At 34.9% G+C, this 24,380-nt stretch overlaps 2 protein-coding genes across 2 annotated transcripts in view; one reads left to right on the top strand and one right to left on the bottom strand.

The window, feature by feature from the left end:
- The window catches only part of LOC139687878 (uncharacterized), a 50,313-nt gene extending 30,752 nt beyond the window's left edge, over positions 1-19,561 (top strand). The window contains exons 9-12 of the mRNA XM_071585214.1: positions 3,409-3,857; positions 9,353-9,485; positions 15,840-16,238; positions 18,389-19,561. Of these exons, the coding sequence (XP_071441315.1) occupies positions 3,409-3,857; positions 9,353-9,485; positions 15,840-16,238; positions 18,389-18,847 (1,440 nt within the window). The 3' untranslated portion in view covers positions 18,848-19,561. The remainder of the gene's footprint in view (positions 1-3,408; positions 3,858-9,352; positions 9,486-15,839; positions 16,239-18,388) is intronic.
- A 111-nt stretch (positions 19,562-19,672) lies between these two features.
- LOC139687880 (uncharacterized) overlaps positions 19,673-24,380 on the bottom strand; it is a 29,214-nt gene continuing 24,506 nt past the window's right edge. The window contains exons 8-11 of the mRNA XM_071585215.1: positions 23,020-23,111; positions 21,793-22,072; positions 20,070-20,179; positions 19,673-19,991 (exon numbers count right to left, since the gene is read on the bottom strand). Coding sequence (XP_071441316.1) covers positions 19,946-19,991; positions 20,070-20,179; positions 21,793-22,072; positions 23,020-23,111 — 528 coding nt within the window. The 3' untranslated portion in view covers positions 19,673-19,945. The remainder of the gene's footprint in view (positions 19,992-20,069; positions 20,180-21,792; positions 22,073-23,019; positions 23,112-24,380) is intronic.

Genomic DNA, 24,380 nt, shown 5'->3' with positions numbered 1-24,380 from the left:
CAAAGTACGCAATCTATAAAGCATATTTTTCAAGTTTGAACACACTACATCATTTAGTATTTGTTTGGCAGCCATCAGTAGTGAACGTTTTCAGTGAATTTGTGAAAATGGAGAAAATTGGCCATTGTTATGTGATACAATACTTTTATTTGAAAGGCCTCAGCCCAACCAATATAAAAGCTTAACTGGATTCAACTCTGAGTGAGTCTGCTCCTTTTTTTACAACAGTAAAATATTGGGTAGCAGAGTTCAAATGTAGCCGCACGAGCTGTCAAGATGAGCATCACATTGGTCAACCAAATGAGGTAATGACTCCAGAAAGGGTGAAGAAAATCCACTAAGTGATACTGGATGATCGTTGACTAAAAGTGTGCGAGTTAACAGACATAGTTATTAGTAGGGCATTTCAAAAGGTGTGGTACATCCCATATTAACTGAAAATTTGGACATGAGAAAGCTGTGTGCAAAGTGGGTGCCGCATTTGCTCACACTCGAGCAAAACCAGTGTCATGAAGATGTTTCAATTGAGTGTTTAGCCAAGTTTCACGGCAACAAAGCAGAATTTTTGCATCATTTCATTATCATGGATGAAACATGGAGGAAACAATCCATTACCTCACACCTGAGACCAAAGAACCATCAAAACAATGGATTCAAAAGGGAGAACCGTCGCCAAAGAAGTCGAAGACTGTTTCATCTGCAGGGAAGGCCATTGTGTCAGTTTTTGGAAGTGTGCAGAATAATTTTCTTTGACATTCTTGAAAAAGGAAAAACTATCAATGGCTAGTATTATGCAAAGTAATTGCAACGTTTTAGTGAAGAAATCAAGCAAAAGCCGCTGCATTTAGCGGCGGAAAGTGTTTCATCAAGATAATTCATCGGCTCACAAATCCGTTATTGCAATGACCAAAATTCATGATTTAAGTTTGAATTGCTACCTCATGCACCCTATTCGCCAGATTTAGCCCCCTCGGATCATTTTCTGTTCGCACACTTGAAAAAATGCATCGGTGGTGGAACATTTTCCAACAGTGAAGAAGTAATGTTGGCAGTTCATGGCTATTTTGAGGAGCAACACAGTTCATATTATGAAAAGGGTATCAAACTTATTGAACGTTACTGGGAAAAGTGTATAGAGCTGAAAGGATATTATGCTGAAAAATAAATACAGTTTTTTCCAAAATTTTTGTCTTTGTTGGGTCGGGTACTTCTGGGACCACCATTGTTTATGTTGGTTTCCCGAGTAAGTTAAGTCCATAGTGTGAGAATGAAAACAATTTAAGTATGCTTGGATTTACATATAACTAAAGGCATTGCACCTTAAAGTGTCACATTCTTTAGAAAATTAAACTCAGAACTGCATTGGTCTCTGCACTGTTTATATCATGTTGGTCACTCTTATGTATAATTCTTGGTTTCTCGTGGCACCATAATTGCCTTCTCATCAGAATTGGTATTCACATACATAGACTTTCTCTCCAAAGTCAACTTTATCTGAGTATTCATGGTTATCACTTAGCAATAACAACTGATTTACTACATCTTCATCTAAATATTATTTTGAAGTCTTTTCAGTTTCCTTTCCTGAGCACTAAAATATAGCTATTAAAATGAAATTATTACCTTAGCTTCAAGCTGTTCGAAGCACACTACTTGGGTAAAATCTTAATATGGTAATTTTTACCATAAAAGAAAAACTTTTTTTTGTCAGTTCTTCGGGCTAGTTATCACATTATCAAGAGGTAAACTGAAAATATTTCTCTCTCTCTTGCATACACAGGTCAGCAGACCTGTACTTGCATATCATATCTATAAATATGCATATCTATTCATAAACTCTACTAAAATGTCTCGACAGATGGCAAGATGTAGGAGATGATTACAAAGCAGTGTTCTGATTTTATATGTTTCATAGGTTTCAAGGTTATATTTACCGAAATGTGTAGTCCACTTCTCCCTCCCTTAGGGGCAGTTGAACAAAATTACGATTTCATGAGATTACAGAATTTAACTTTGTATCAGAGCTATATTGTGATTTTTCTCAGTAGGAAGACTTGGAGCATTGATAAATAAGTTCAGCCATAAAAAAATGTACTAAAAAGACATTGCAACTGAAGGAGGAAATTTTTCTGAGAAGTGGATAAAAAATCTGATAGTAAACATATATACTAGACAGCTGTAGTGGCGTAGCATCTTTCTAGTCACTAAAAATTTTTTACTTTTTTAGTTTGACATTTTTTAAATGTTTATTTTGGTTATAAGTACAACTTGTGAAAAGTTCAATATCTCTTGGGATATCCTGTCAGCTCCGAAAGTGCACCTCCATGTGAACTGTTTTTGGTGATATTTTTCAGATATCTGCCAATGCTGAAATTGTTTTTTTTTATGTTTTGAACTCTGTAGTTGTAAAAAACTATCCTCCCATTTAATAATCATTGTTCAGGATTTATTAAAAAGTGTAATTCATACTTATGTGGACTGTAGTGCAAAGTTAGTAATGCTTGATATATAAAGTATTAATGGGTATTAATGAAGTATTAACACAAATTCATAGCATGTATTTCATATTATTGATTAAATGAAATATTTTGCCTCCAAGTTATGTAATGACCAACGACCTGATCAAAAGTTTCAAAGGTTTCAAAAGTTACTTTGTCATTATTTACTCACCCTTAAGTTATGTCACCCACAATTGCTATCTAGATCAACCCTGGGTAGTATGTTCAGAGTTGAAGGCTCTTTCAAAATCATACTAAAATCATCCAGTATATGCCAAAATTATGGTAAGATGTTTATAAAAAGAATACAAATTTATGATAAAAATTAGAAAAGTATGTTTTGTTAAGTTTAGAGAATCAACACTTTTATTAGTATAAAAGGTAATGTCATGTAACCAAAATTGTATTGACTATGATGATGCTAATTGTGATCTTCTCTAAAGCTGATGTATTGGTTCATGACACTTCTTATGTAAATTGAATGCCAATTTATCAGCCTGTGGCATTAAGAGGCCTAAAAAAGAAAGTTTTCATGAAAGAACTAAAAGTCTATAAGTAATCATTAATAAAACTTACTTTAATAATTATGGACTGTATTTACACAGTCCAGCTAGTCCTAAAAACCATGATTTTTTTAGGAGTGGCAGTTTCATCCATTTGAATTAATTTTCTTGTCACATATTATCTTATTGGCTACCAAATGCTTCATAATCTAAGCAGTAAAATTGAAATGATATTTGATTGTGTAAGTTGAATTGTTAATTTGTAAGTTATTATACAGCCCTTATGATTTTTCATGTAGCCTCAAAAGTGGTTGCCTAATGTGTTAATTTTGTTGAAAATTCCATGCTCGCATACACTATGTGAAAGTTTGGGAAAATGTATTTATACTCCAAAATATTTTTTACAGTGGAGGACAGTTCGAATGAAAAATTCACAAGTGGTTGATTGGTTGGGGTTTGCCGATACGTTGGCTCGTAATCGCACTGAAATTTTAGATCTTCGTAAAATGCTGCTGCCTTCCTCAGGCACACCTCAACCATCTGCTGTGTCTGATTGGTCGGGATTTTCTGATACATCGGCCCATAATCCCACCGAACTTTCAGATCTTCATAAAACTCCTATGTCTTCCTCAAGTACATGCCAACCAGCAGTTGGTGGCACTGGCAGTGCTGAAGAAGGTGGAAATACTAAGAATAAAGATAAGCGCAACCAGTGGGGTCAAGATTTTTGTCATGCCATTAGCCGAGCCTCTGCTAGCTTACGCCGCTTGGAGTTGTGCAGATGTGGAATGGATGTTTTAGAGGGAGTTGCATCTTCCTGCCCTCTTTTGACTGCGCTATGTGCACAAGCCATAAGGTAAGGAATTCCTTCCTACTAACCTCTTTAAAACAATACCCCTGTGATCGAGGAGTAAAACAATGAATTCATATCAATAAATGTTAATCCTTTACCAGAAGCTTCATAGAGAAAAAATAAGTGGCACCAATGATGATCAGAATTTGAACTTTTAATCTTACCACATGGGTCGTTCAATAGCTCTTTAAAAAATCCATGGGATGGCAATCATAGTATCAAAAAAGGTTTGATTTTAGTGAGCCTCCCCTCTCACTGGACTGCTGATGAAGTTTCAGCTATATCCATATCATGGTTTTGTTTTCATAGCTAATTGAAGCAGCAAACTTTTGTTTATTTAGAAATGAAAAAAATGAGTCCTGTACAGTGATTTAAACACTTCTATTTAACCACTCATATGGGTATTCAATTGTTCCCGGCTTAACTTTGTGGAAGTACATTTTCATTAAATGAAGAACACAATGTATCTTTCCACTGTTCTTTATTTACGTACAACTAGTTTCAACGCTTAAGCGCCATCATCAGGTACAAATTAATCAAGTCGCAGTCCATTTATATTCCATTCATGAGGGAGAGGAGGAGTGGGTCAGAGAGGGGGGAGATCGCTCCCTCATCTGGGTATTTAATTTTTCCATGCCCAACCCGTGGTGTGTATTTAATTTTACACTGAGCCCAAATTTCTATTTTTGTCATAAGATGAATAAACACAAACATTTTATAATTTTTTTGCAGTATAAAACAAATATTTTGAGTGGTCGTTTGAAATGATGAAAATTTTTGGTTTAAATTCTATACTAATGATAAACCTTGATTATTTAACAAGGTTGAAAACTATAACAATTTACTAGTTCGTAGAATTAATTAAAGTAGTCGCGTTGAATGAATGCTATTTATGATATATGGATAAATCAGTGGTAACAAAATGTTTTGACTAATGGGCAACAATTAAATTGCAACGTTAGAAATTTTGTAAAATTAGGGGGTGAAATAGGCAACCACACTTTACAATTCTATTTTTTTAATTCTTTACTCTTCTTTAGTGAAGAAATTTCAAATGATTGCAATACTTTATTTCTACGCAAAAAAACACTTCAATTTTTATACAACCATCAAATAAAAAAATAAAAACTACAGGACAAAATGAAATTGTTTGAAGCAAACATGAAGAGAAATGAAATTCTAAAAAAATTTTATGGTAAATCATGACCAGAATTTTAAATTTGCTGTACATCTATTAGTTTTATTCACAAGAAAATTATTTATTTTTAAAATCAATTAATATCTATTTTTATAAATCATTATCAGTATGGTATACTCTGAAACTTGGAACAGGACAGAAACCAACAGAACAATCAGGGCACCAATATTTTGTTTCCTTCCATTTCCTGCTTTGTGACACACTACACATCTTTTTCCAGGGCTTTTTTTGTCTAATGGGGGGGACAGTATCAATAAAATGTCTCTCGGTAAGGTGAGATGGCTTAGGAGATTTAGATGGCTAACTACTGGGCATCTTTTCCATACTTCGCTATCAATATTTCAGCAAGCGAGATTAGAAATTCTTTTCAATTCAGTTTCCCTCTTATTCTTTTTATAAATGGCATAAGAATTCAACATTGTCATGTCCATCAAGTGCCGAAATATTTTTTGATATTATGTTTTGGTAATTTTCTCACAATTTTGTACATGCTCATGAGTCCATTGCTTGTATCAACCCAACCCATATTCTTATTGTAGTCTTGTACCACAATTGGTTACACCAATTTTTTCCCCCATTTTTCCATTTCGCACATTTCAGTTCCATGAAATGTGCTCACCATTATCACATTTCTTTTGTCCTTCCATTGCATCACCATCTGTTTCCCCATCATCCCAACCACATCCATTCTATTCTCGGATAACTTGTCCACTAATCTAGAGCTAGCATACAAATTGTCTAAACATATAGTATGCCCCTTACCTAGCCGATTATCTGCTAAATCAAGGACGATCCTGGCGGTGACATTCTCTTCTTCATATTTGTCCGAATACATTGTGTCCTTTCCTGTATAAATCAAAAAATTCCATATATAGCCTGACTCACTTTCAAACAGGCCAAAAAGGGGCAATGAGAATAAAACGCGCAGGACAGCGACATAGCTTCGCTAAAAGATGCATAGGTACACAAAAAATGTCTGAAGTTCCATCTACCGAGCAGAAAGTGAACTCATTGGATAAATCTACCAGTGGCTGCAGTTGTGTGATGGAATATCTGGGCATTACCATTGAAAATGAACATAAAATCGGTGTGACGTATACTACCTTGATCAAAAAGTTCCCGGAATAACCACCGTGTGGCGCTCCCATCGTTCCGATTTGAGTTCTGTTTTTTTGTTAAATTGGTACATCTGTTGTTGATATTCCCTTTAAATCTTAGTGTCAAAACTTGACATTTGCAAAAGTTACGTAGCCAAGAGTACATCTATCTCTGTGTGTGTTGGCGATTTTTTACAATTTCAGAAATGGATTTAAATTTGCAACAACGAACTTGTATTAAATTTTGCGTAAAAAACGGATTTAGTGGCGCACGGACGTTGGAAATGTTGGAAAAGTGTTTCGGCAACGATTCTCTAAAAAAAACGGTCGTTTACCAGTGGCACGAGCGGTTCAGAAGTGGTCGTGAGTCAATCGAAGATGATGAACGCAGTGGCAGACCATCGACATCGAAAGTCGGTGAAAAAATTGATAAAGTAAAAGAAATGTTGGTCAATAACCGCAAATTAACCATCAGAGAAATAGCGGAGGACTTGAACATTGCCTATGGATCCGCCCAAGACATTGTGGTTAATGATTTGGGTTTCCGTCGTGTAGCAGCAAAGTTGGTGCCAAAAGACCTCAATTTCATGCAAAAAAGAGACCGTGTTGACGTCGCAAAAGACATGATTTGCGAGGCTGAATCCGATCCCACATTCATCAAAAGGATCATTACTGGAGACGAGACGTGGGTTTATGAGTACGACACGCAATCCAGACATCAGGCAAGTGAATGGCGTTCACCAAATGAGCCGAGACCAAAAAAACCACGTCGTTTTCAGTCAAAAAAGAAGGCAATGCTGACGGTTTTCATGGATTACAACGGTGTAGTGCATCATGAATTTTTGCCAGAAGGCCAGACAGTAAACAAAGAGTATTATTTGGGCGTTATGAGACGTTTGCGTTAAGCAATTCGCCGAAAGAGACCAGAAATGTGGGCAGAAAACTCGTGGATTTTGCACCATGATAACGCACCGTCGCACAGTGCTATCATTATTCGTAATTTTTTGACGAAAAATGCAACAAATACCATCCAACAGCCACCGAATTCACCTGATTTGGCTCCCTGTGACTTCTTTCTGTTCAATCGAGTTAAAAAACCATTACGGGGAACGCGTTTTAGCAGCCGAGAGGAAGTAATGGAAAAATCGCAGGAAGCACTGATGGACATACCGAAAACCGAATATAAAAAATGTTTCGAGGATTGGATCAAGCGCTGGCATAAGTGTGTTGCAGTCGATGGGGATTACTTTGAAGGGGACAATATAGATTTAGATGAATAAACTTGTATTTTTAATTTTCTGAATAAATTCCGGGAAATTTTTGATCAAGGTAGTATATACACGGCATACCCACCATGGGATAATCTCCTCATGACTTATATATACAGCATACCCAGATGAGTGGTTTAAAGGCTTAACGCCAAAGAGATCAGAGCTTAGTTGGATGAAGTTCATGGCACATTCGCTCTTGTGCTTATGACTGTTAACAATTGAGTTAATGAGTTTAAATGTGGCAGTACACCCACAAATGGTAAACGTTGTTCAGGATGTCCCGTGGAATTGACCTCTTCTAAAAAGACTGAAATAATCCATAATGAGGTTTTGAGTGATCGATGAATCGAAGTTCATGATATAGTTAAGGCCACAGACATATTGCAAGGTGCAGTGATTTCAGTTTTGCGCTCATAATTGGGTGTGAAAAAATCTCTGCAAGATGGGTTCCACATTCACTCTCAGTGGAGAATAAACCCAATCATTTGGTTGATTTGGAGGCTGGTGTGGCTCTTCTTCATCGCAATCCTATTGAGTTTCTGCATTTGTACATCATTGTGAATGAAACGTGGATACATCACTACAACTTCAAAACAAAGATAGTGTTGAAACAGTGGGTTTCTAAAGGCGATCTGGCTCGGCAGAAGGCAAAGACTGAAATCAGCTGACCAGGTGATTGCGACAGTTTTGGGATGCACGCATAATCATCTACATTGATAGCTAGCAAAAAGGACAAATGACAAATGGAGAGTGGTCATGATGCATCATTATTGCACTGGTTGAGCAAGCCAATGAATGAAGAAAAAAAGTTATCATTTGGCAGGCAAAAAAATACTTTTCCATGAAGGCAATGCATAGGTGCACAACTGCACAGTTTCAATGGCTAAAATTATGGTATTAAAGTTCGAATTATCACAACATCCACTGTATTCACCAGATTTGGTCTCCAGTGACTTTTTTAAATTTCATAACATTAAAAATGGCTTAGCAGTAAACAATGCTCATCTAATGAAGTTATCGCCAACACAGGAACCTATTTTCAAGATCTTCCAAAATCCTATTATTTGGATGGCTTAAAAAAGTTGGAGAAATTCTGGGAAAAGTGTTTCAAGCTAAATGAATAATTGGGTTGAAAAAGAAAAACATTTCCCCAGCTAATTTGTTTTTCTCTTTTTTCCTAAAGACTGATGGAACGACCCACGTATATTATTTCTTAAAGAGCAGTTGATTTAATATAAATGTAAGATTTAGCTTCTTTTTAATTGATTTGTGTTCTCAACATCACCAGGTTCAATATCCTTCTAATAGTTCTTACAAATTTTCTAATGTATTATTACTTTTTCATCACTTCTCCAATGGCATGAAGTATTGGCTATGGACTTCCCCTCATCCCCAGCATCATTGACTCACTACCGTAGGTCAAATATTCTAAATATGCACAGGATTTATTCATTGCCATGGACATTAGTCTTAATTTATTTGTAATTTTGGTGTTTTGAAGGCGGAAAAGGAAAGTGGGGTGGTATTTTTTAAAAATATGTCTCATTTATATGGACATAATATGTATTTGCCAAATGATTTATCACCCCCTTATAAACTATGAACCAAATTAAATTCTTAGAAGAAATATTTCACGATTGAAATAAAATTCTGTTGTTGAATAACAGATAAAGGAAAAAGAAAAAAAGTTTTGACGATGTAAAATCCATTCTGAAGAAATGTAATTCATAAATGCAAATGCATTTTAAGCAATTTTTTTAGTCAGCAGTAGTCATTAAAATATCAGGGGATATGTAGCCATCTTACTGCTTTATTGAAGGCTCAGTACTATAGTTTGCAGGGAATATAACTAGAATTATATGGAATTATTATTTTGTACCATGTTAATGTAGAAATACAGCATTGAATGGCATTAGTAAAAATGTTTTTCAGGTCTCATGAATTATATTTGAAGTTCACTGGAGAGTTAATTCATCTTCAAGAATTACGTTTAAAGAGTCCAAGTGGAATGACTTTGATTGGCGACCTTACTCCTGTTCAAAGGTTAACATCCCTGAAACATTTGGTGAGTACATAAGGTAGACAAAAACAATGTTAATCATTTTAAACTTTCAGCAACACTGTAAATTCAGATATGCCATAAATAAACAAATCTTAATTATTGCATGAAGTGTTATGCAGAGAAAAATGGAATAAATTTGCAATTTGGCACTGAAAAATGGCCATAAATGATGTCAGGCATTACAAATAGGCACGGAAAATGGCAGGGCTATTCTGACCCATAATGGGACATAACATTCTGATTTATTTAAATTGTATAGCTTTTAAAAGAGTTTTGTGTTTTTAAATTTAATCCTAAAAAACAGAAATATGCAAACTGTGGAATAATAATAATGATAATAATAATAATATTTTCCAAGTTAAATTTGAATATCGAAACTTACTAGACATCACAAGGACATCATACAAATCAGCAAGCATGTTAGAGTTCCTGGTAGTATCATTATACTAATCTGTACAAAAGTAACGCATTTGAGTTCAAGATTTTCTGGTATGTGCAAATTATTCTATTATGTATTTTTCTTAAAAAGTAAAAAAATGCTATATTTTAACCATAAAATATCTAGTCAAATTTTTCTCACTTTCCCTCTTTTACTAAGCTTAAACTTCAATGCATTTTCTGTGTTTGAACTTCTTTTACTCCTCTTTTCCAAAGCAAATTTCATGGTTCCATATATGTATTACTGGAAATTATCGTTGTCACCTTTCTGCATTCATTTGAATGATACCCTTGTCCATAAAATGGGCAGTTGTTAGTTGAAGACTTGACAGTCCTATTCATTGCATTCCTTTTTTGCTTTCTAGCAATGTTTTTCAGTGGCATTATTGGTGGTTTTCGTTAGACTTTAGGAGCCTACACTGTCTGATGCAAGGGAACTTCATATTTGTTTCAGTTCTCAACGGTGTTCAATTGGCAGTTGAAAATAGTGCTTTTTCTATCCCATTCTTGAATTGTTTGACCATAATGAGTCTATTCCTGATGACTCAAGTGTTGCTCTTTCGGTCAGTGGTGTCAAATTGATAAAAGGCTTATTCCAAGATTTTGTTTTCTTTCAAACCTAAGAATCAGCAATTGGATTAAGTCTCTCTATTTGCAAAGTTTGTGGGGGAAAAAACTGAGAGGCCAAATATTGTCTGCTGGAACAGCATTCAGGATCAAAGGAAAGATCTCTGTGCATTGAAACCCATACACTGCTCTGCTTTATTCTACAATTGATTTAAAATTTTTCCAAAATTGAATTTTGTGATGAAATTACTTGGATTATAATGTGGAGATGGAGCAGATAGTTGTAAAATGTCTTAATCGGCTCAGAAACAAGTCTTATAATAGTCATTGCATGTGTGTAAACAAATAATTTCAATTGTATTTTTGAGACATCATTCCGGGTATGACAGAATGATGTGATATATGGCCATCTGGGATCAAAACACATTTATGTTGGTTATTTCCTTAAAAATGTTGCAGCCACCTTAAGATTTGCCTATTTGTCTGTCCAGTCTCTAAAATTGTAACAATAGATCCATGTAACACATTATCTGGGTAGTCTGATCCTCATTGAATGCCTTAAAAATCACCATTGGGGCTATGAAAATTGTACTTTCGCTACTTAAACTAACAGTTTAAAGTAACATTTTCTCATCTCTTCTACCCTCATTATTGAAACTTCTTCCTTTGTACCTTTCTCACAAATAGTTTTTGGTTGTTTGTCGTTAATGGGAAGCCTGGTTTCATCCATGTTGTGAATTAGGTCAGGCCTCCCCGTCAGGAAAATGCCACTGTAGACTTCCCTACACAAATTAAAAAATTCTTTTACTTAGAACCTTTCATAAATCCAATAAAGTAGTCTGGGTCGACTTTTCCATTTTCATTCGGGGATTCTTAATTTTTCTATTTTCTGTATTCCGAGATACAGCTAGCTCAATCCCCATCTTGAAATACATTGATCAGACAGACAGCTGTTTTCCTTCCTCTACTTTCAGTATATTAGGGTGAACAATCCTTTTCTTCTATAGTAAAGAAACTCCCATTCATCCTTAAGCTTTTTTCTCTGTAGTGTCTTAAACTCTTACATGAATAGTCACATATTGTTTGTGATAAATCCCTGGTGCATCTCTGACACCATTCTCAGCATTCTCTTCCTTCCGATAGCATTCATATTCTTTCCATTGTAGTTGGAAACCATTCAGCAAAAAAATCCCCTCCTTGCATTATCTTACTTGTAATGCAAAACACTCTTTAAGTGAAACAATTTTTCTCTAATAAATTGTTATAAAATACTACCTTGATCCAAAAGTTCCCGGAATAACCACCGTGTGGCGCTCCCATCGTTCCGATTTGAGTTCTGTTTTTTTTGTTAAATTGGTACATCTGTTGTTGATATTCCCTTTAAATCTTAGTGTCATAACTTGACATTTGCAAAAGTTACGTAGCCAAGAGTACATCTATCTCTGTGTGTGTTGGCGATTTTTTACAATTGCAGAAATGGATTTAAATTTGCAACAACGAACTTGTATTAAATTTTGCGTAAAAAACGGATTTAGTGGCGCACGGACGTTGGAAATGTTGGAAAAGTGTTTCGGCAACGATTCTCTAAAAAAAATGGTCGTTTACCAGTGGCACGAGCGGTTCAGAAGTGGTCGTGAGTCAATCGAAGATGATGAACGCAGTGGCAGACCATCAACATCGAAAGTCGGTGAAAAAATTGATAAAGTAAAAGAAATGGTGGTCAATAACCGCAAATTAACCATCAGGGAAATAGCGGAGGACTTGAACATTGCCTATGGACCCGCCCAAGACATTGTGGTTAATGATTTGGGTTTCCGTCGTGTAGCAGCAAAGTTGGTGCCAAAAGACCTCAATTTCATGCAAAAAAGAGACCGTGTTGACGTCGCAAAAGACATGATTTGCGAGGCTGAATCCGATCCCACATTCATCAAAAGGATCATTACTGGAGACGAGACGTGGGTTTATGAGTACGACACGCAATCCAGACATCAGGCAAGTGAATGGCGTTCACCAAATGAGCCGAGACCAAAAAAACCACGTCGTTTTCAGTCAAAAAAGAAGGCAATGCTGACGGTTTTCATGGATTACAACGGTGTAGTGCATCATGAATTTTTGCCAGAAGGCCAGACAGTAAACAAAGAGTATTATTTGGGCGTTATGAGACGTTTGCGTGAAGCAATTCGCCGAAAGAGACCAGAAATGTGGGCAGAAAACTCGTGGATTTTGCACCATGATAACGCACCGTCGCACAGTGCTATCATTATTCGTAATTTTTTGACGAAAAATGCAACAAATACCATCCAACAGCCACCGAATTCACCTGATTTGGCTCCCTGTGACTTCTTTCTGTTCAATCGAGTTAAAAAACCATTACGGGGAACGCGTTTTAGCAGCCGAGAGGAAGTAATGGAAAAATCGCAGGAAGCACTGATGGACATACCGAAAACCGAATATAAAAAATGTTTCGAGGATTGGATCAAGCGCTGGCATAAGTGTGTTGCAGTCGATGGGGATTACTTTGAAGGGGACAATATAGATTTAGATGAATAAACTTGTATTTTTAATTTTCTGAATAAATTCCGGGAAATTTTTGATCAAGGTAGTATGATATTGTATTCCATGATGGAAAAATATTATTGGTAAGGTTTACTTAAAGGAAATTATGTATACATTGTCAAGGATCATTGAATCATCATCTTTTCTCCTATCACAGAATAAACCAACCTGGAGTGCAAATTCAATTTACAGAAATCAAATCACATTTAGCCTATTCTTCTGAGCATTTTGCTCCATGAAAGGCTTGTGGAGTTTCTTATTTATTACAAAAAATACTTCAGTAACCAATTATTGGTCAGGATCCCTTTCCCTAGTAGTCTTCTCCCCATTTATGCACTTATCCCAACAGTGTTTCCACTTTTTGAAACAGTCGTGCAACGCTTCTTCTGAAATGATCATAAGCTCCTCCATGAAATTTCTCTCTATCTCTTCGATGGTTGCAATTTTTTTTCCTTTTGAGTAGGGTTTTCAGTAAGGGGAACAAGAAAAAGTATCATGGGGCCAAGTCTGGTAAGTAGGGTGGGTAGGGAAACAAAGAGGTCTTGTGTTTGGCTAAAAACTCATGATTCTGAGAGAAAAATGAGTCATTAAGTTGTTGTGGTGAAGAAGTCATTTGCCACTCCTTCAAAGATTGGGCTGTTTTTGCCTGATAATTAGTCTCTCTCAGTCATTCATACTCATAGTCATAACCATCAGGTAGTATTTCGTGTTGACTGTCTGACCTTAAGTAGGTATTCATGATGCATAACCCCCTTTGCATAAAAAAAGTCAACATCACCTTGACACTCGAGTGAACTTCTGAGTTTCTTTAGGGCAGGGGGATGTTTCACCAATCCATTGTGAGGATTGCACTTATTTTTCGATGTTATATCCCATGAGTGATCACCTGTTATGATCCTGGACAGGTTTTGTCATCCTCGTTAGTTCGATCAAACAGTTCCTGACAGACTGCAGCTTGATGTTGTATCTGGTCTGCTGTCATCAGGCAAGGCATGAATTTGGTGGCGACTCTATACATCCTCAATTTTTCATTCAGAATTTCATAGCATAAACTAATCAAGATGTTCTGCGGAAACAATGCCTCCAAGCAGATTAAAAAATAGCGGAATTGGAATGGTTTCAGGGTGTAAAAATTGTTTGCCTTGACCAGGATTCGAACCCAGATCTCTTGTTGTCTGCCGTGGAAGAGGATGCGTTGTTAGCTTAACTGGCTAAAGCACTGGGCTGAACCTTGAGGGATCTGGGTTCGAATCTCAGTCAAGGCAAATCATTTCTACGCTCTGAAATTGTTGCATTGTAATGCGCATTTAGCAGATGACCCTGTCAAAAAGTTACTGCCGTGGCATCTCCTGAAGTTTCTTGGAATTTAACCAGCTGAAGGCATGCTATTCAAAAAGTTCTGAAACCTTTTGAACAGACCTAGTATTTTTATCTACTATATTTTGAGTGAGCAGAAATGAGTAAATTAGCTCAAGTCGAAGAATCCAATAAAAACTACTTGAGGATTGCTGTAGTAAAATTTGTTCACAATTGTTTCTTAACAGTTTTACATTAGCTTGCAACTTTTGTAGTTTTTTGAGAATTTTGGAAAAAATGAAAGACGCATGGATAATAGACATATCTAGGTCAGGCTGCTGTGAGTCTCAACTCTGTAGTTTTCTTGATTTGCAACTGCTTCATTAGTGTAAAGAATGTTAATTGAAATTGTTTTCTAAATTATATAATGGCTAAATCCTAAGAGATGTTATGAGAACTCATTCAGAAATATTTTTCAACATTAGATTCATAAACCAGAAATATTTAATATTGGGGTACCCAAAAATAGAGGGCATTATTTTTTTAAAGCTATGCATTTGATTTTTTTACTAAATAACCTTATCACCTTCCAAGTACTCTCCATTTCACTTAATATATTTGTCCAATCTTTGATTCCATTCCTGGAAACATATTTCAAACTCGTCTGTTGTCATGCCCGACAGCTCCTGCCTCATTTTTCTTTTCTGATTTCATATCATCTAAACATTGTCCTTTCATTTGCGGAAAAGAGAAGAAATCACACGGCGATAAAAAACCTTGGAAAAAATCAAAGTTGGTAGGGGGATGGTCTTTCGATTGAATTCTCTTTTTGCTGTTCAGTCAGGACCAAGGCACAAATTTTGCAGTGACCCTTCTCATCTTCAAATCTTCCCACAAAATTCGCTGAACCGAGCTCCATATTATTCCAGATAACTTGCTGATCTCTTCAATTATCCATTGCTGGTCTTGAAGCATGATTGCACTAACTTGCTCAACATTTTCGTCAATTGTGGAAGTTGACGGACACCCTGAACGAGGTTTGTCAACAAAGAACATTCCACCTTCTTTGAAACGAGAAAACCATTAGTATACTTGAGTTTTTCCCATAGCTCAATCCTTGTAAGCTGTGTAATATCAAAACAGTTTCTGTGGTGTTTTTCCAAACGAGGAAGCAAAATTTCACAGTGGTGCACTGTTTGCTTAAATCTGCCATGAAAAAAAATTAAGAGCAAGCGAAACTGTTTTTACAAAACAAATTGTCATGACTAAACATAACCTTCCTATATGACCATAATGCCTTCTGAGAACTCATAATGAGTTGCACCATGCTCATCTAGTGGAAGAAATGTGCACGACATAAGCTGTGCCAACTGCAGCACTTAAGATCGAATATATTTTGATACCTATTTAAATTCTGGAACTAAAATACAGATATTGACGTTATGTTATTCTCCATTATCATGTAACTATTGTTTTTTGACATCTCAATTTCATTTCCAGTCAATTACAACAGTGAGGGACCTGTCTGGAGATGATGGTGAGAGACTTTCTATTCTTGGCTCACTTACCAAACTGGAATCTCTGGAATTGGGTGAATGCTCAGCATTTGGAGAGACAGCATGCAAAGCAATTGAAAACTTGCAGAGACTTTCAAGGCTTCGTTTGGAGAGGGGTGAAGTGGGCCAGAGATCTGGAGGAACATATTCACCAGGCTCTGAAGAAAATGCACCTGCAGAAGAACAGACTCCAACAAATGATCTCCTTACAACTTTATCCAAGCTACCCAATTTGGTTCAGTTAGAGTTGGTAAATTTTGACATTGGACCAGGATTCGACGAAGGCTTGGAGAAGTGCACCACATTGCAAAGGCTCCTCATCATTCCGAATTATGTTGCTCAGGTGAGTGGTGAATTTTGGAATGTGAAAAAATGCTCTCTAGTGAGGTTTTTACCATACCTTAGTACCATACGCATTAACTTAGTGAATCATTTCTGATGTAATACAGTAGGATATTTTTCTTAAAAAGCTCAATAATTATGCTCAGATAAAAAGGTTTGAAAATGCATTGAATATATTCATTATGAAATAATAATCACAATTTGTGGTTTAAAGTGAGGAAAAATCTTCCTTTTGAAAAACGAGCAGAAAAACTAGTTTTTCATGACATTATGTAATTAAAATAATGTCTAGATTTCATAAATGTTCGCTTAATAGTAATTTAAGTATCATACTTTTTGATACCAAGAATATAGAATATCATCGACTCCAGGTTATTCATCATGAAGGTTTGAAAATGGCATATATTTTTATTAATTATTGTAATCATCTTGTGTTATGATGACTCTCAGGGCTATGCTGGCAAAGCAATGATCATTGCTCCTGGAGATACCATGCTAAATAGGTTGAAGGGTAGGAGCCAGATAAAAGGTATTCCACACAGCATCATCTGACCTCAGTGGGGGAGGCCATTTAAATTGGTGCTACATTATAAACAGTATTGAGGAGATGATGGAAAACCTCCTCATTTACGAGGGTAGGCTGAAAACTAATGCACTTATGCTTGTAGACCACAAACAAAATTACCTTCAGAAGCACTCCTGGTGGCATGTGGAAGTAACATTCCCCCTCAACACGCATGCGCAGGTTTGAGGTCGTTACATTCATTCAGTGTATTTTGAGAAGCGGACTAACTCGACCAATATGGTTTTGAGCGATTCGCCGGTCATTTTGAATCAAATCTTTGATTAGTTTGTGATGTTTATCGTCTGTGGCAGTGATCAGATGTCCGCTACGTGTTTCATCAACAATTATAGCTTTTCCAGGCTCGCAACCACAAAATTTTACTACCGATCGATTAACAGTAGACTTATCAACAGCATTGTCGCCATAAACAGCCTTTAAACGATGATAAATCTCAGTAGGAGTCACTTTTTCAGCAGTAAAAAATTCGATAACAGCAGGCTGTTAATGCGTTTTGACATAGCACTGTGTTATATGTGTTTCCTATTTTAAATCTCATCATAAAATGTTGATATGTTAACTTTGAATGTCTTGTTGAAACATACATGTAGTAATGACAAAAATAATTTTTATATCCTTTAAATGTGTTCCAAAATTGGTACCAAAGTTTCTTATATCTTCCCTAATATTAGAGTATTTGCTATTATGTAATCATCAATTCCATTCTAGTGAAAATGGCATTAGAATTCCGTAGTTTTAATTCGCTTAAATAACAAGAAAACTTTGAAATATTAGCTAGATATTTAATAGCATCTTGTTATTTTTTTAAATAACACCAAAAAAGTTAATTTCTATTCTTTATAAATTATTTGTGATCCTTGCGTAAATTTTATCTTCATTTGTTGCTGGACAAATTATTGGAGAAGAGTGGGAATTTATTAGAAAGAGAAGTTAAAAAAAAATAATTCGAAATAACTCCACAGTCCTTGTATAACCATAATGTAACTAATTGCTTTAAAATGGTTTAAAGATGATAGAATCACAACGACAGAATATTATTTTTTCCTGATATGTTGTTATAATTATATTTTATTGATAAAAATGTAGAATATGCTTTCAAGATACTTTTGACACCCAACCTTTATTTTCCATAAACTTTATATTACATAGTTTTCATTAGTCCCCTTGAAAGCATATATTTTAGGTTTTTACTATATATTTATTCATTTTCCAGGCATTTAAAATTGTGGCTGTTTGTGTTACACAAAAATATCTATAAGTGTTTTGCTTAAAAGTTAACTGAAATTTGAAAGCTATTGCATTGAAATGTATATACACAGACTAAAATTCGTATAGGATTTCATTTTTTTGATTAACAATTAGGAATTTTATATAAAAAAATACATCCTCTAAGGTCATGTGGCAAAGCCAACGAAATAAAAAAGAAAAGCCAATTTAGGTCACTCCAGACTTATGATTCACGTCGTAACTCACATTAGCAATACACAATCCTAAATAAGAAATTCCAAGTAGCTTTATGTTTTGTTATTCAGGAACAACTTGAATTTATGTTTCCTTCTTTTCAACAGTCTGCTGCCAGCAACAAGTTTATCATGTCTGGAGCAATGAAACTTTCTGGAAATCTTAGCACTTTCACCTGGGGTGTGACTCATGAAGTTCTGCAAGCTTTAGAACTTTTTGTTGCGTCTGATGGTGGTCCTAATGACAAGAAAGATTGTAGCTCTTCAGAGGAAGACCATAATGATGAAACAATGAAAAGGAGTAACAAAGGAAAGAACTTGCCATCATCTGAATGTCTGCCAATTTTAAAACCAGTACCATCTGTGGAAGGTGAAGGTAAAGAGTTCCCCAAGGAAGAAGGCCAAGAGGTCGAGGAGGAGGGAGATAAACTCTCCAGAGTTGAATTTGTTCCTTTGTCTAAGCTTCATGGACTTCTATCTGCTGCAATGCCCAATACCAAGGTGCAAATTGTGAAGATGCCTTTTAGTGCCACCTGGAGGCAGGGCATAAGTGAAGTGGATTTATGATGCAGGTTTCAAAGAGTGAACTTCTAAGAAGCACTATTTTGTATGCATTCCTATTTTCAACGAAATCCAACTCCTGAATTGTGGATTGCCTTAAGATTGAAAAAGCAATAATCAGTTCCATTGAAGCGTAACAGATTTCAGTTGTTTATCAGGAGAATTACAGTTTTTTTTCAGTACATTTTTTGTGTATGCTTCATTCTTCCTAGCTGTTGAGTTCTATTGTACATAGAATGCATGAATGTATTTAATACCATTTAAGAAAGTTAGAAGTGTGTAGTTTTTTTAATGGAAAAACTTGTTTCCCATTTTTATTTGAGAACATGTTTTTAGGCATGTTAACCATTTTATATGTTACACAAAGGAACAATTTATCTTGAAAATTTTTATGGGCTTAAATTTTATACATACCATCTGTGATGAAATAATTGTCATTACAGAAATAAGACTCTTGTATTACTTAAACTTTCTGCATTTGTTATTAGTCAGCTTTCCATAGAATAGATAACATCTTGTATGCATCTCTTTACAATTCAATTGAATAATTGGAATCACAACCATAGGATAGCACAGGACTTGGCAATAGCAGGTAACATGGTAAACAAATCAAAGTGTCTCCTTTTTAGTATCTAGTTGGTAAGACATTTTAAAATTCACATCCATGTACGCTGTTAACAAATTGTATAAGATGGAATAAAAATTTTCTTTGCCAATTGACTATGGCATGCCTGTAAAAGTATTTACAACAGAGTAACAGACACAAAAGATTTACATAGGTTTTACTTAATGTATAAAAATGGACTCATTTATGAAATGCAATAGCATTGGTGAGAATAGCCTCCCAAAAGAAGGCACCCACATCTGATGTTTGAAGACAGAAGCGCGTGCACACCTCATGAAAGAGCTTCAAGGATCAAAAGTTGGTAACAAAATAAGTAATCATTACAAACAAAATTTTTGAAACTGCATTAGTTTTAAACTTCTACTTGCACAGAGTAACAAGATGCAAATGTCAAATTTTTAATGCAAGTAAATGAAGCAATATTGCAGTGTATACCAATATAAAACATGTATACAAATTTTTCAGGATAAAATTTATTTTTATAAGGGTGCAATAAAAACATTAGCATCCAAGTGATGTACAAAGCTGTAAAAAAATAATAAATGTATTACAATGATGGTCAGAGGAAAATATCACAAAATATCATGCATTTAAATTATATACTTAGGATTATGTTGCTCCACTCTGGCCCGTAGAATGCTAGGCCCCAAGAATGTACCCAACTGATTTAGGCACTGACTTGCCGCACTAGATGTTAATGCATTTTCACATTCCTGAGGAGAATACATTATAGTCATTATGGATGTAAATATGTCAGAATGAAGAATATTGATAAGATAATATAAGCAACATAAAAACTTTGAAACATAATAATGATACTGAAGTATTATTCTTAAAAATTTTAGTCTTTAAGGTCACATGTTTATGGATGTCTCAATCATAAATTTCACAGTGTGTATTTACAATGCCACTATTTACAGGCATTTTGTTTGGCCAACCTTTTAGACTTTTACCTATTTAAGAGTCACATGGTAATGAAACTTCAATTTTTGCCAAACAGGGTGACAAGTGGCAGATTAAGTTGGTGACTTGATCAAAAAATATAATGACATTACATTTAAATAATTTACTTTAAATCATTCAGAACCTCAAAATTTAAGATAATTAGTTTTAGAGAGGACGGCCATGCACACTTAATGAACATCATTCTAATATATGATATGTAATAAAATTACCAAATGTAAATACTTCCTCACCTTTATTCAAATCTAAATTTATTTTGACTAAACTTTTCTTTAGGGTCAATATGTTTATCTAAATTAAACAGTGAAAATACAAATATTATCAATGAAAGACATTACTTTTTACAGTTTGTTTTGTTAATTTATCCCACCAAAAACTTCCACCAATAACCTGCGAGTGAGCTATGCCATAATACTAAAACTACCACATGGCCATCTAAACGCCTTGCATTCAATCATATATAGGTAAAAATCCAGTTTAACTACTATCATGGTATATCATAAAAGTTAACTCATTAAAAGCAATGATATTGGCTTTTTATAAGGTGGCTTTAGGAATATAATGAATAATTTAGAGAAGAGCACTCTGAGATCAGGATAACTGTATCTATATCACATTATGATCTACTCTCTGAAACATCACAAAAGATTATTTATGTACATGAATCATTATCCATGTTAAAATTTGTATGTGCATATTGTATACAACCAGGTCACTAGCACCTTAAGCAAGGATGTGAAGAAAAGGCAAGTGAAAACTTAAAGATGGAGTTCAGTTTGAATGTCAGACGTTTTGTCGTTGAGGCAGCAGGATACACATAGATTGGAGGGTTTGAGATGAGGGTGTGGAGGATAATACAGAAAATAGGCAGAAGGAAAGGGAAACAAATGAAGTAATAATCATGGTGGAAATGGAGAGAGGGTTGTTGGGATAAATTCAAAGAAGGCAGGGCAAGTGTATGTAGAAGATACTAAGACGAAATGGGATGCTGAAATTGGTAATAGAGGAGAGAATGCTGGGATAGGGAGGGTTTTTGGGTGGAATGAAGGGAGGTATAAAATATTTGGCGCCAATTAATGAGTTAGTGTAATATGTAGCAGAGTTTAAGGATTATTGGTGGTATATTAGTCAGGATTACAGTAGTTCGTAGTGCCAGGATTATCAGTAACCTACCATAATCCAGTGGATTACTGTTAATAATTAACCTGTTTCAATAAATGATCTATATTATCAGATATATTTTGACATAACTTCCTGGGCTATATAGACACTGAATGAGTATTTAGGAGGAGAATGGTAAGATTGAAGGACTAACAAGTGGCTATAGGTATCAAAGAAATTTTAACATGAAAGGAATACTTACCAAAGAATAAAATATTGCATCAAAGAAATCTGCCACAACCGCCTTAAATGCTTTCTTTCCCAAGCCTCGAGCAATAACAGGTAACTGTTTACAGACAGTTTCATGGAAGGCTAAATGATAGGCATAATGCTTATAATGGCAGGCTGCAGACATTGCATTTATTGCTGAAATAATATTTGACTCTCTTGTCTCTGAGGATGCTGCACTGGCTGTTGCATTTGTAGGCATTGCACTCACCACCCATGGAATTTGTACAAGTTCAGCTACAAGGTGAACACACCTGTATATAAGAATATGAAAAATGTTAATCATACAAAGATCATTTATACATAACAAAAAATGTCATTAATCATACATATATTTTGACAAATCTGTAAGGAAAAATGATAATAAATTGATTTTATCATGTTCCAAAACAAAAAATATACACAAGATGCCACCCAAAAGCCACTTGATTTTTCCTTAAAATTTAGTCACCACACTTGTGCAATTGATTTCCTTAATCTTTTCATGGTGGTTGTCACTAAATATTATTTAATGCTCAAAGTAAGTCATTATATCTGATAATAATACCAGAAGACAAGCATATGAAGTGGACATAAGACGGTGAAGAGCTTAGGGAACTAGAATGTGGCTGTGTATATGAAGCTTTTAATTTGAATTTTCACTTCACTTTTTTCCATAATTTTTTGATTTTTGGAAAATCACAAAAAAGTATTCATAAATATGTATGTACTTGTTCCTACATTTCGTGAGTTTCAACCATGGTTTGCCATATTTACAAGCAAAATTGATTCACATTACTGCATGAAACACTGCCATTTTACAATTCACAAATATGTATAACAAATTACAGCTAATGGCAAAGGAGAAACAGGATTTTATCCTTCAATGAACGCAATATAAGTCACTTGAAATATTTTTAATTTGTGGTTTAAAAGGGTTTCTGCAACAGTTAGTGGCCCAATGACTTCCGAAGGGCAGAAATGTCTAAAAATTGAACATGTAAAATATTATTAAATTATGGCAACTATAATTATGGACAAAAATGCCAATCAAGAAATACTGACCTGATAGGCTGTATAATATTTTGCATTAACTTGATCATGATAATTTGGCAGAGAGTCTGCAGATTGTTAAATTGTTAATTTTACTCAAATGATATCCCTTGAAAATGTAATTGCTGATTTAAACAATTACACGCAAATAAAAGAAAATAATACATACCCATCAGCCATTTCCCAGGGCTGAGGCGGCTTCTGAAACTTATGGTCACAGCCTCTTCCCAATTTAGGTGCCAATGAACCACAGGAGTACATCTGCAAACAGTTATTGAAAAAAATATAACAAAATGGCAACCTTTCCATTCCTCCCAAGTTTCACCGAACACCAAAAATAATCATCTAGTATTGCACACTGTGCGTTTTATCTTTAAAATGAGAAAAATGAAGGTAATAACCATTTGGAGAAAATGTTCCTAATTTTCACAAACTAAGTCATCACTAGTAACTAAAAATGAATTCCTTGTCTAAAATATGCATCTATGTATTTCATAAATGAATATAAGATAATGCTTTGTAAAAAGCACCAACAGTTAAGTGCATATGAGTCAAGAATTGCATCATCATCTATATATACACAAATGTAAATGTTTATTTGTTCAAATTGTTACATTTATGAAATTCTGCCTGGTTTTGGAAATTTCAAATATCTCCAAAATCAAACAATGTCTATAGCTTCACAGACAATCAAACAACAAAAAAATTGTTTAACCACAAGCATTGTGAAATTTAATATATTAGAAACATGAGCTGTCTCTTTTCCATTTAACCAGATGAGCCACAGCAAAGCATGGCCGGGTACAGCTAGTAACTGATAAATATAGAAGGCTGCTTTCTCTAGTTATCTTTCCAATGCCAACGTTCACAATTATAACACAAGGCATTCTGCTGACCTCCACCAAAACTTTGTCAGAACCTGTACCACCGCCCATGGACCTAAACATATGGGCCTCAGGATTTTTAATAAACTTCCTAAAGAACTGAAAGCACAACATAAGCTGCCTATATTTAAGCTCAACCTTCAGAAATATTTACTCTGTAAAATGTTTTATTCTATTAATGAACTTCTTGTCCCATGAGTTTCTTTGTATTTAAACATGTACTTAGTATTTATCATTTCTTTATATAACATTGACGTGTCCTATATCTGTGCTTGTTTTTTACAATTGTACAAATCTGCTGGGCAAATAAAATTACTTACTTACTTAATCCTTCGCAAGGGCTAGAGGCCTAATAAGTCACGAGCCCTGCATGCACAATTGCAATCATGTACTCGAAATATTTTAATCACACAAAAGAAAGTGATTACCTGCTACAATTTTCATTAACAGGATATGTATATTCAAATCATGTGTTAGAACTGTTAAAAAGATGGGTCTATTAAATAAAAAGAATAACATGACGGATATCGCAAAATATATACACTACCAATTCTAACTATCTACTACGCAATTGCTGTCATATCTATAATGATCTCCTAGTCCAAGAAAAAACGAAATTTTAAATTATCTGTTCTACAATAAATCT

This window comes from Hetaerina americana, unplaced genomic scaffold (assembly GCF_022747635.1).
Source record: "Hetaerina americana unplaced genomic scaffold, ioHetAmer1.1.p SCAF_2, whole genome shotgun sequence".
Taxonomy (NCBI): domain Eukaryota; kingdom Metazoa; phylum Arthropoda; class Insecta; order Odonata; family Calopterygidae; genus Hetaerina; species Hetaerina americana.
The sequence above is the reverse complement of the archived record's forward strand: the minus strand, read 5'-3'. Positions and strand labels throughout refer to the sequence as shown.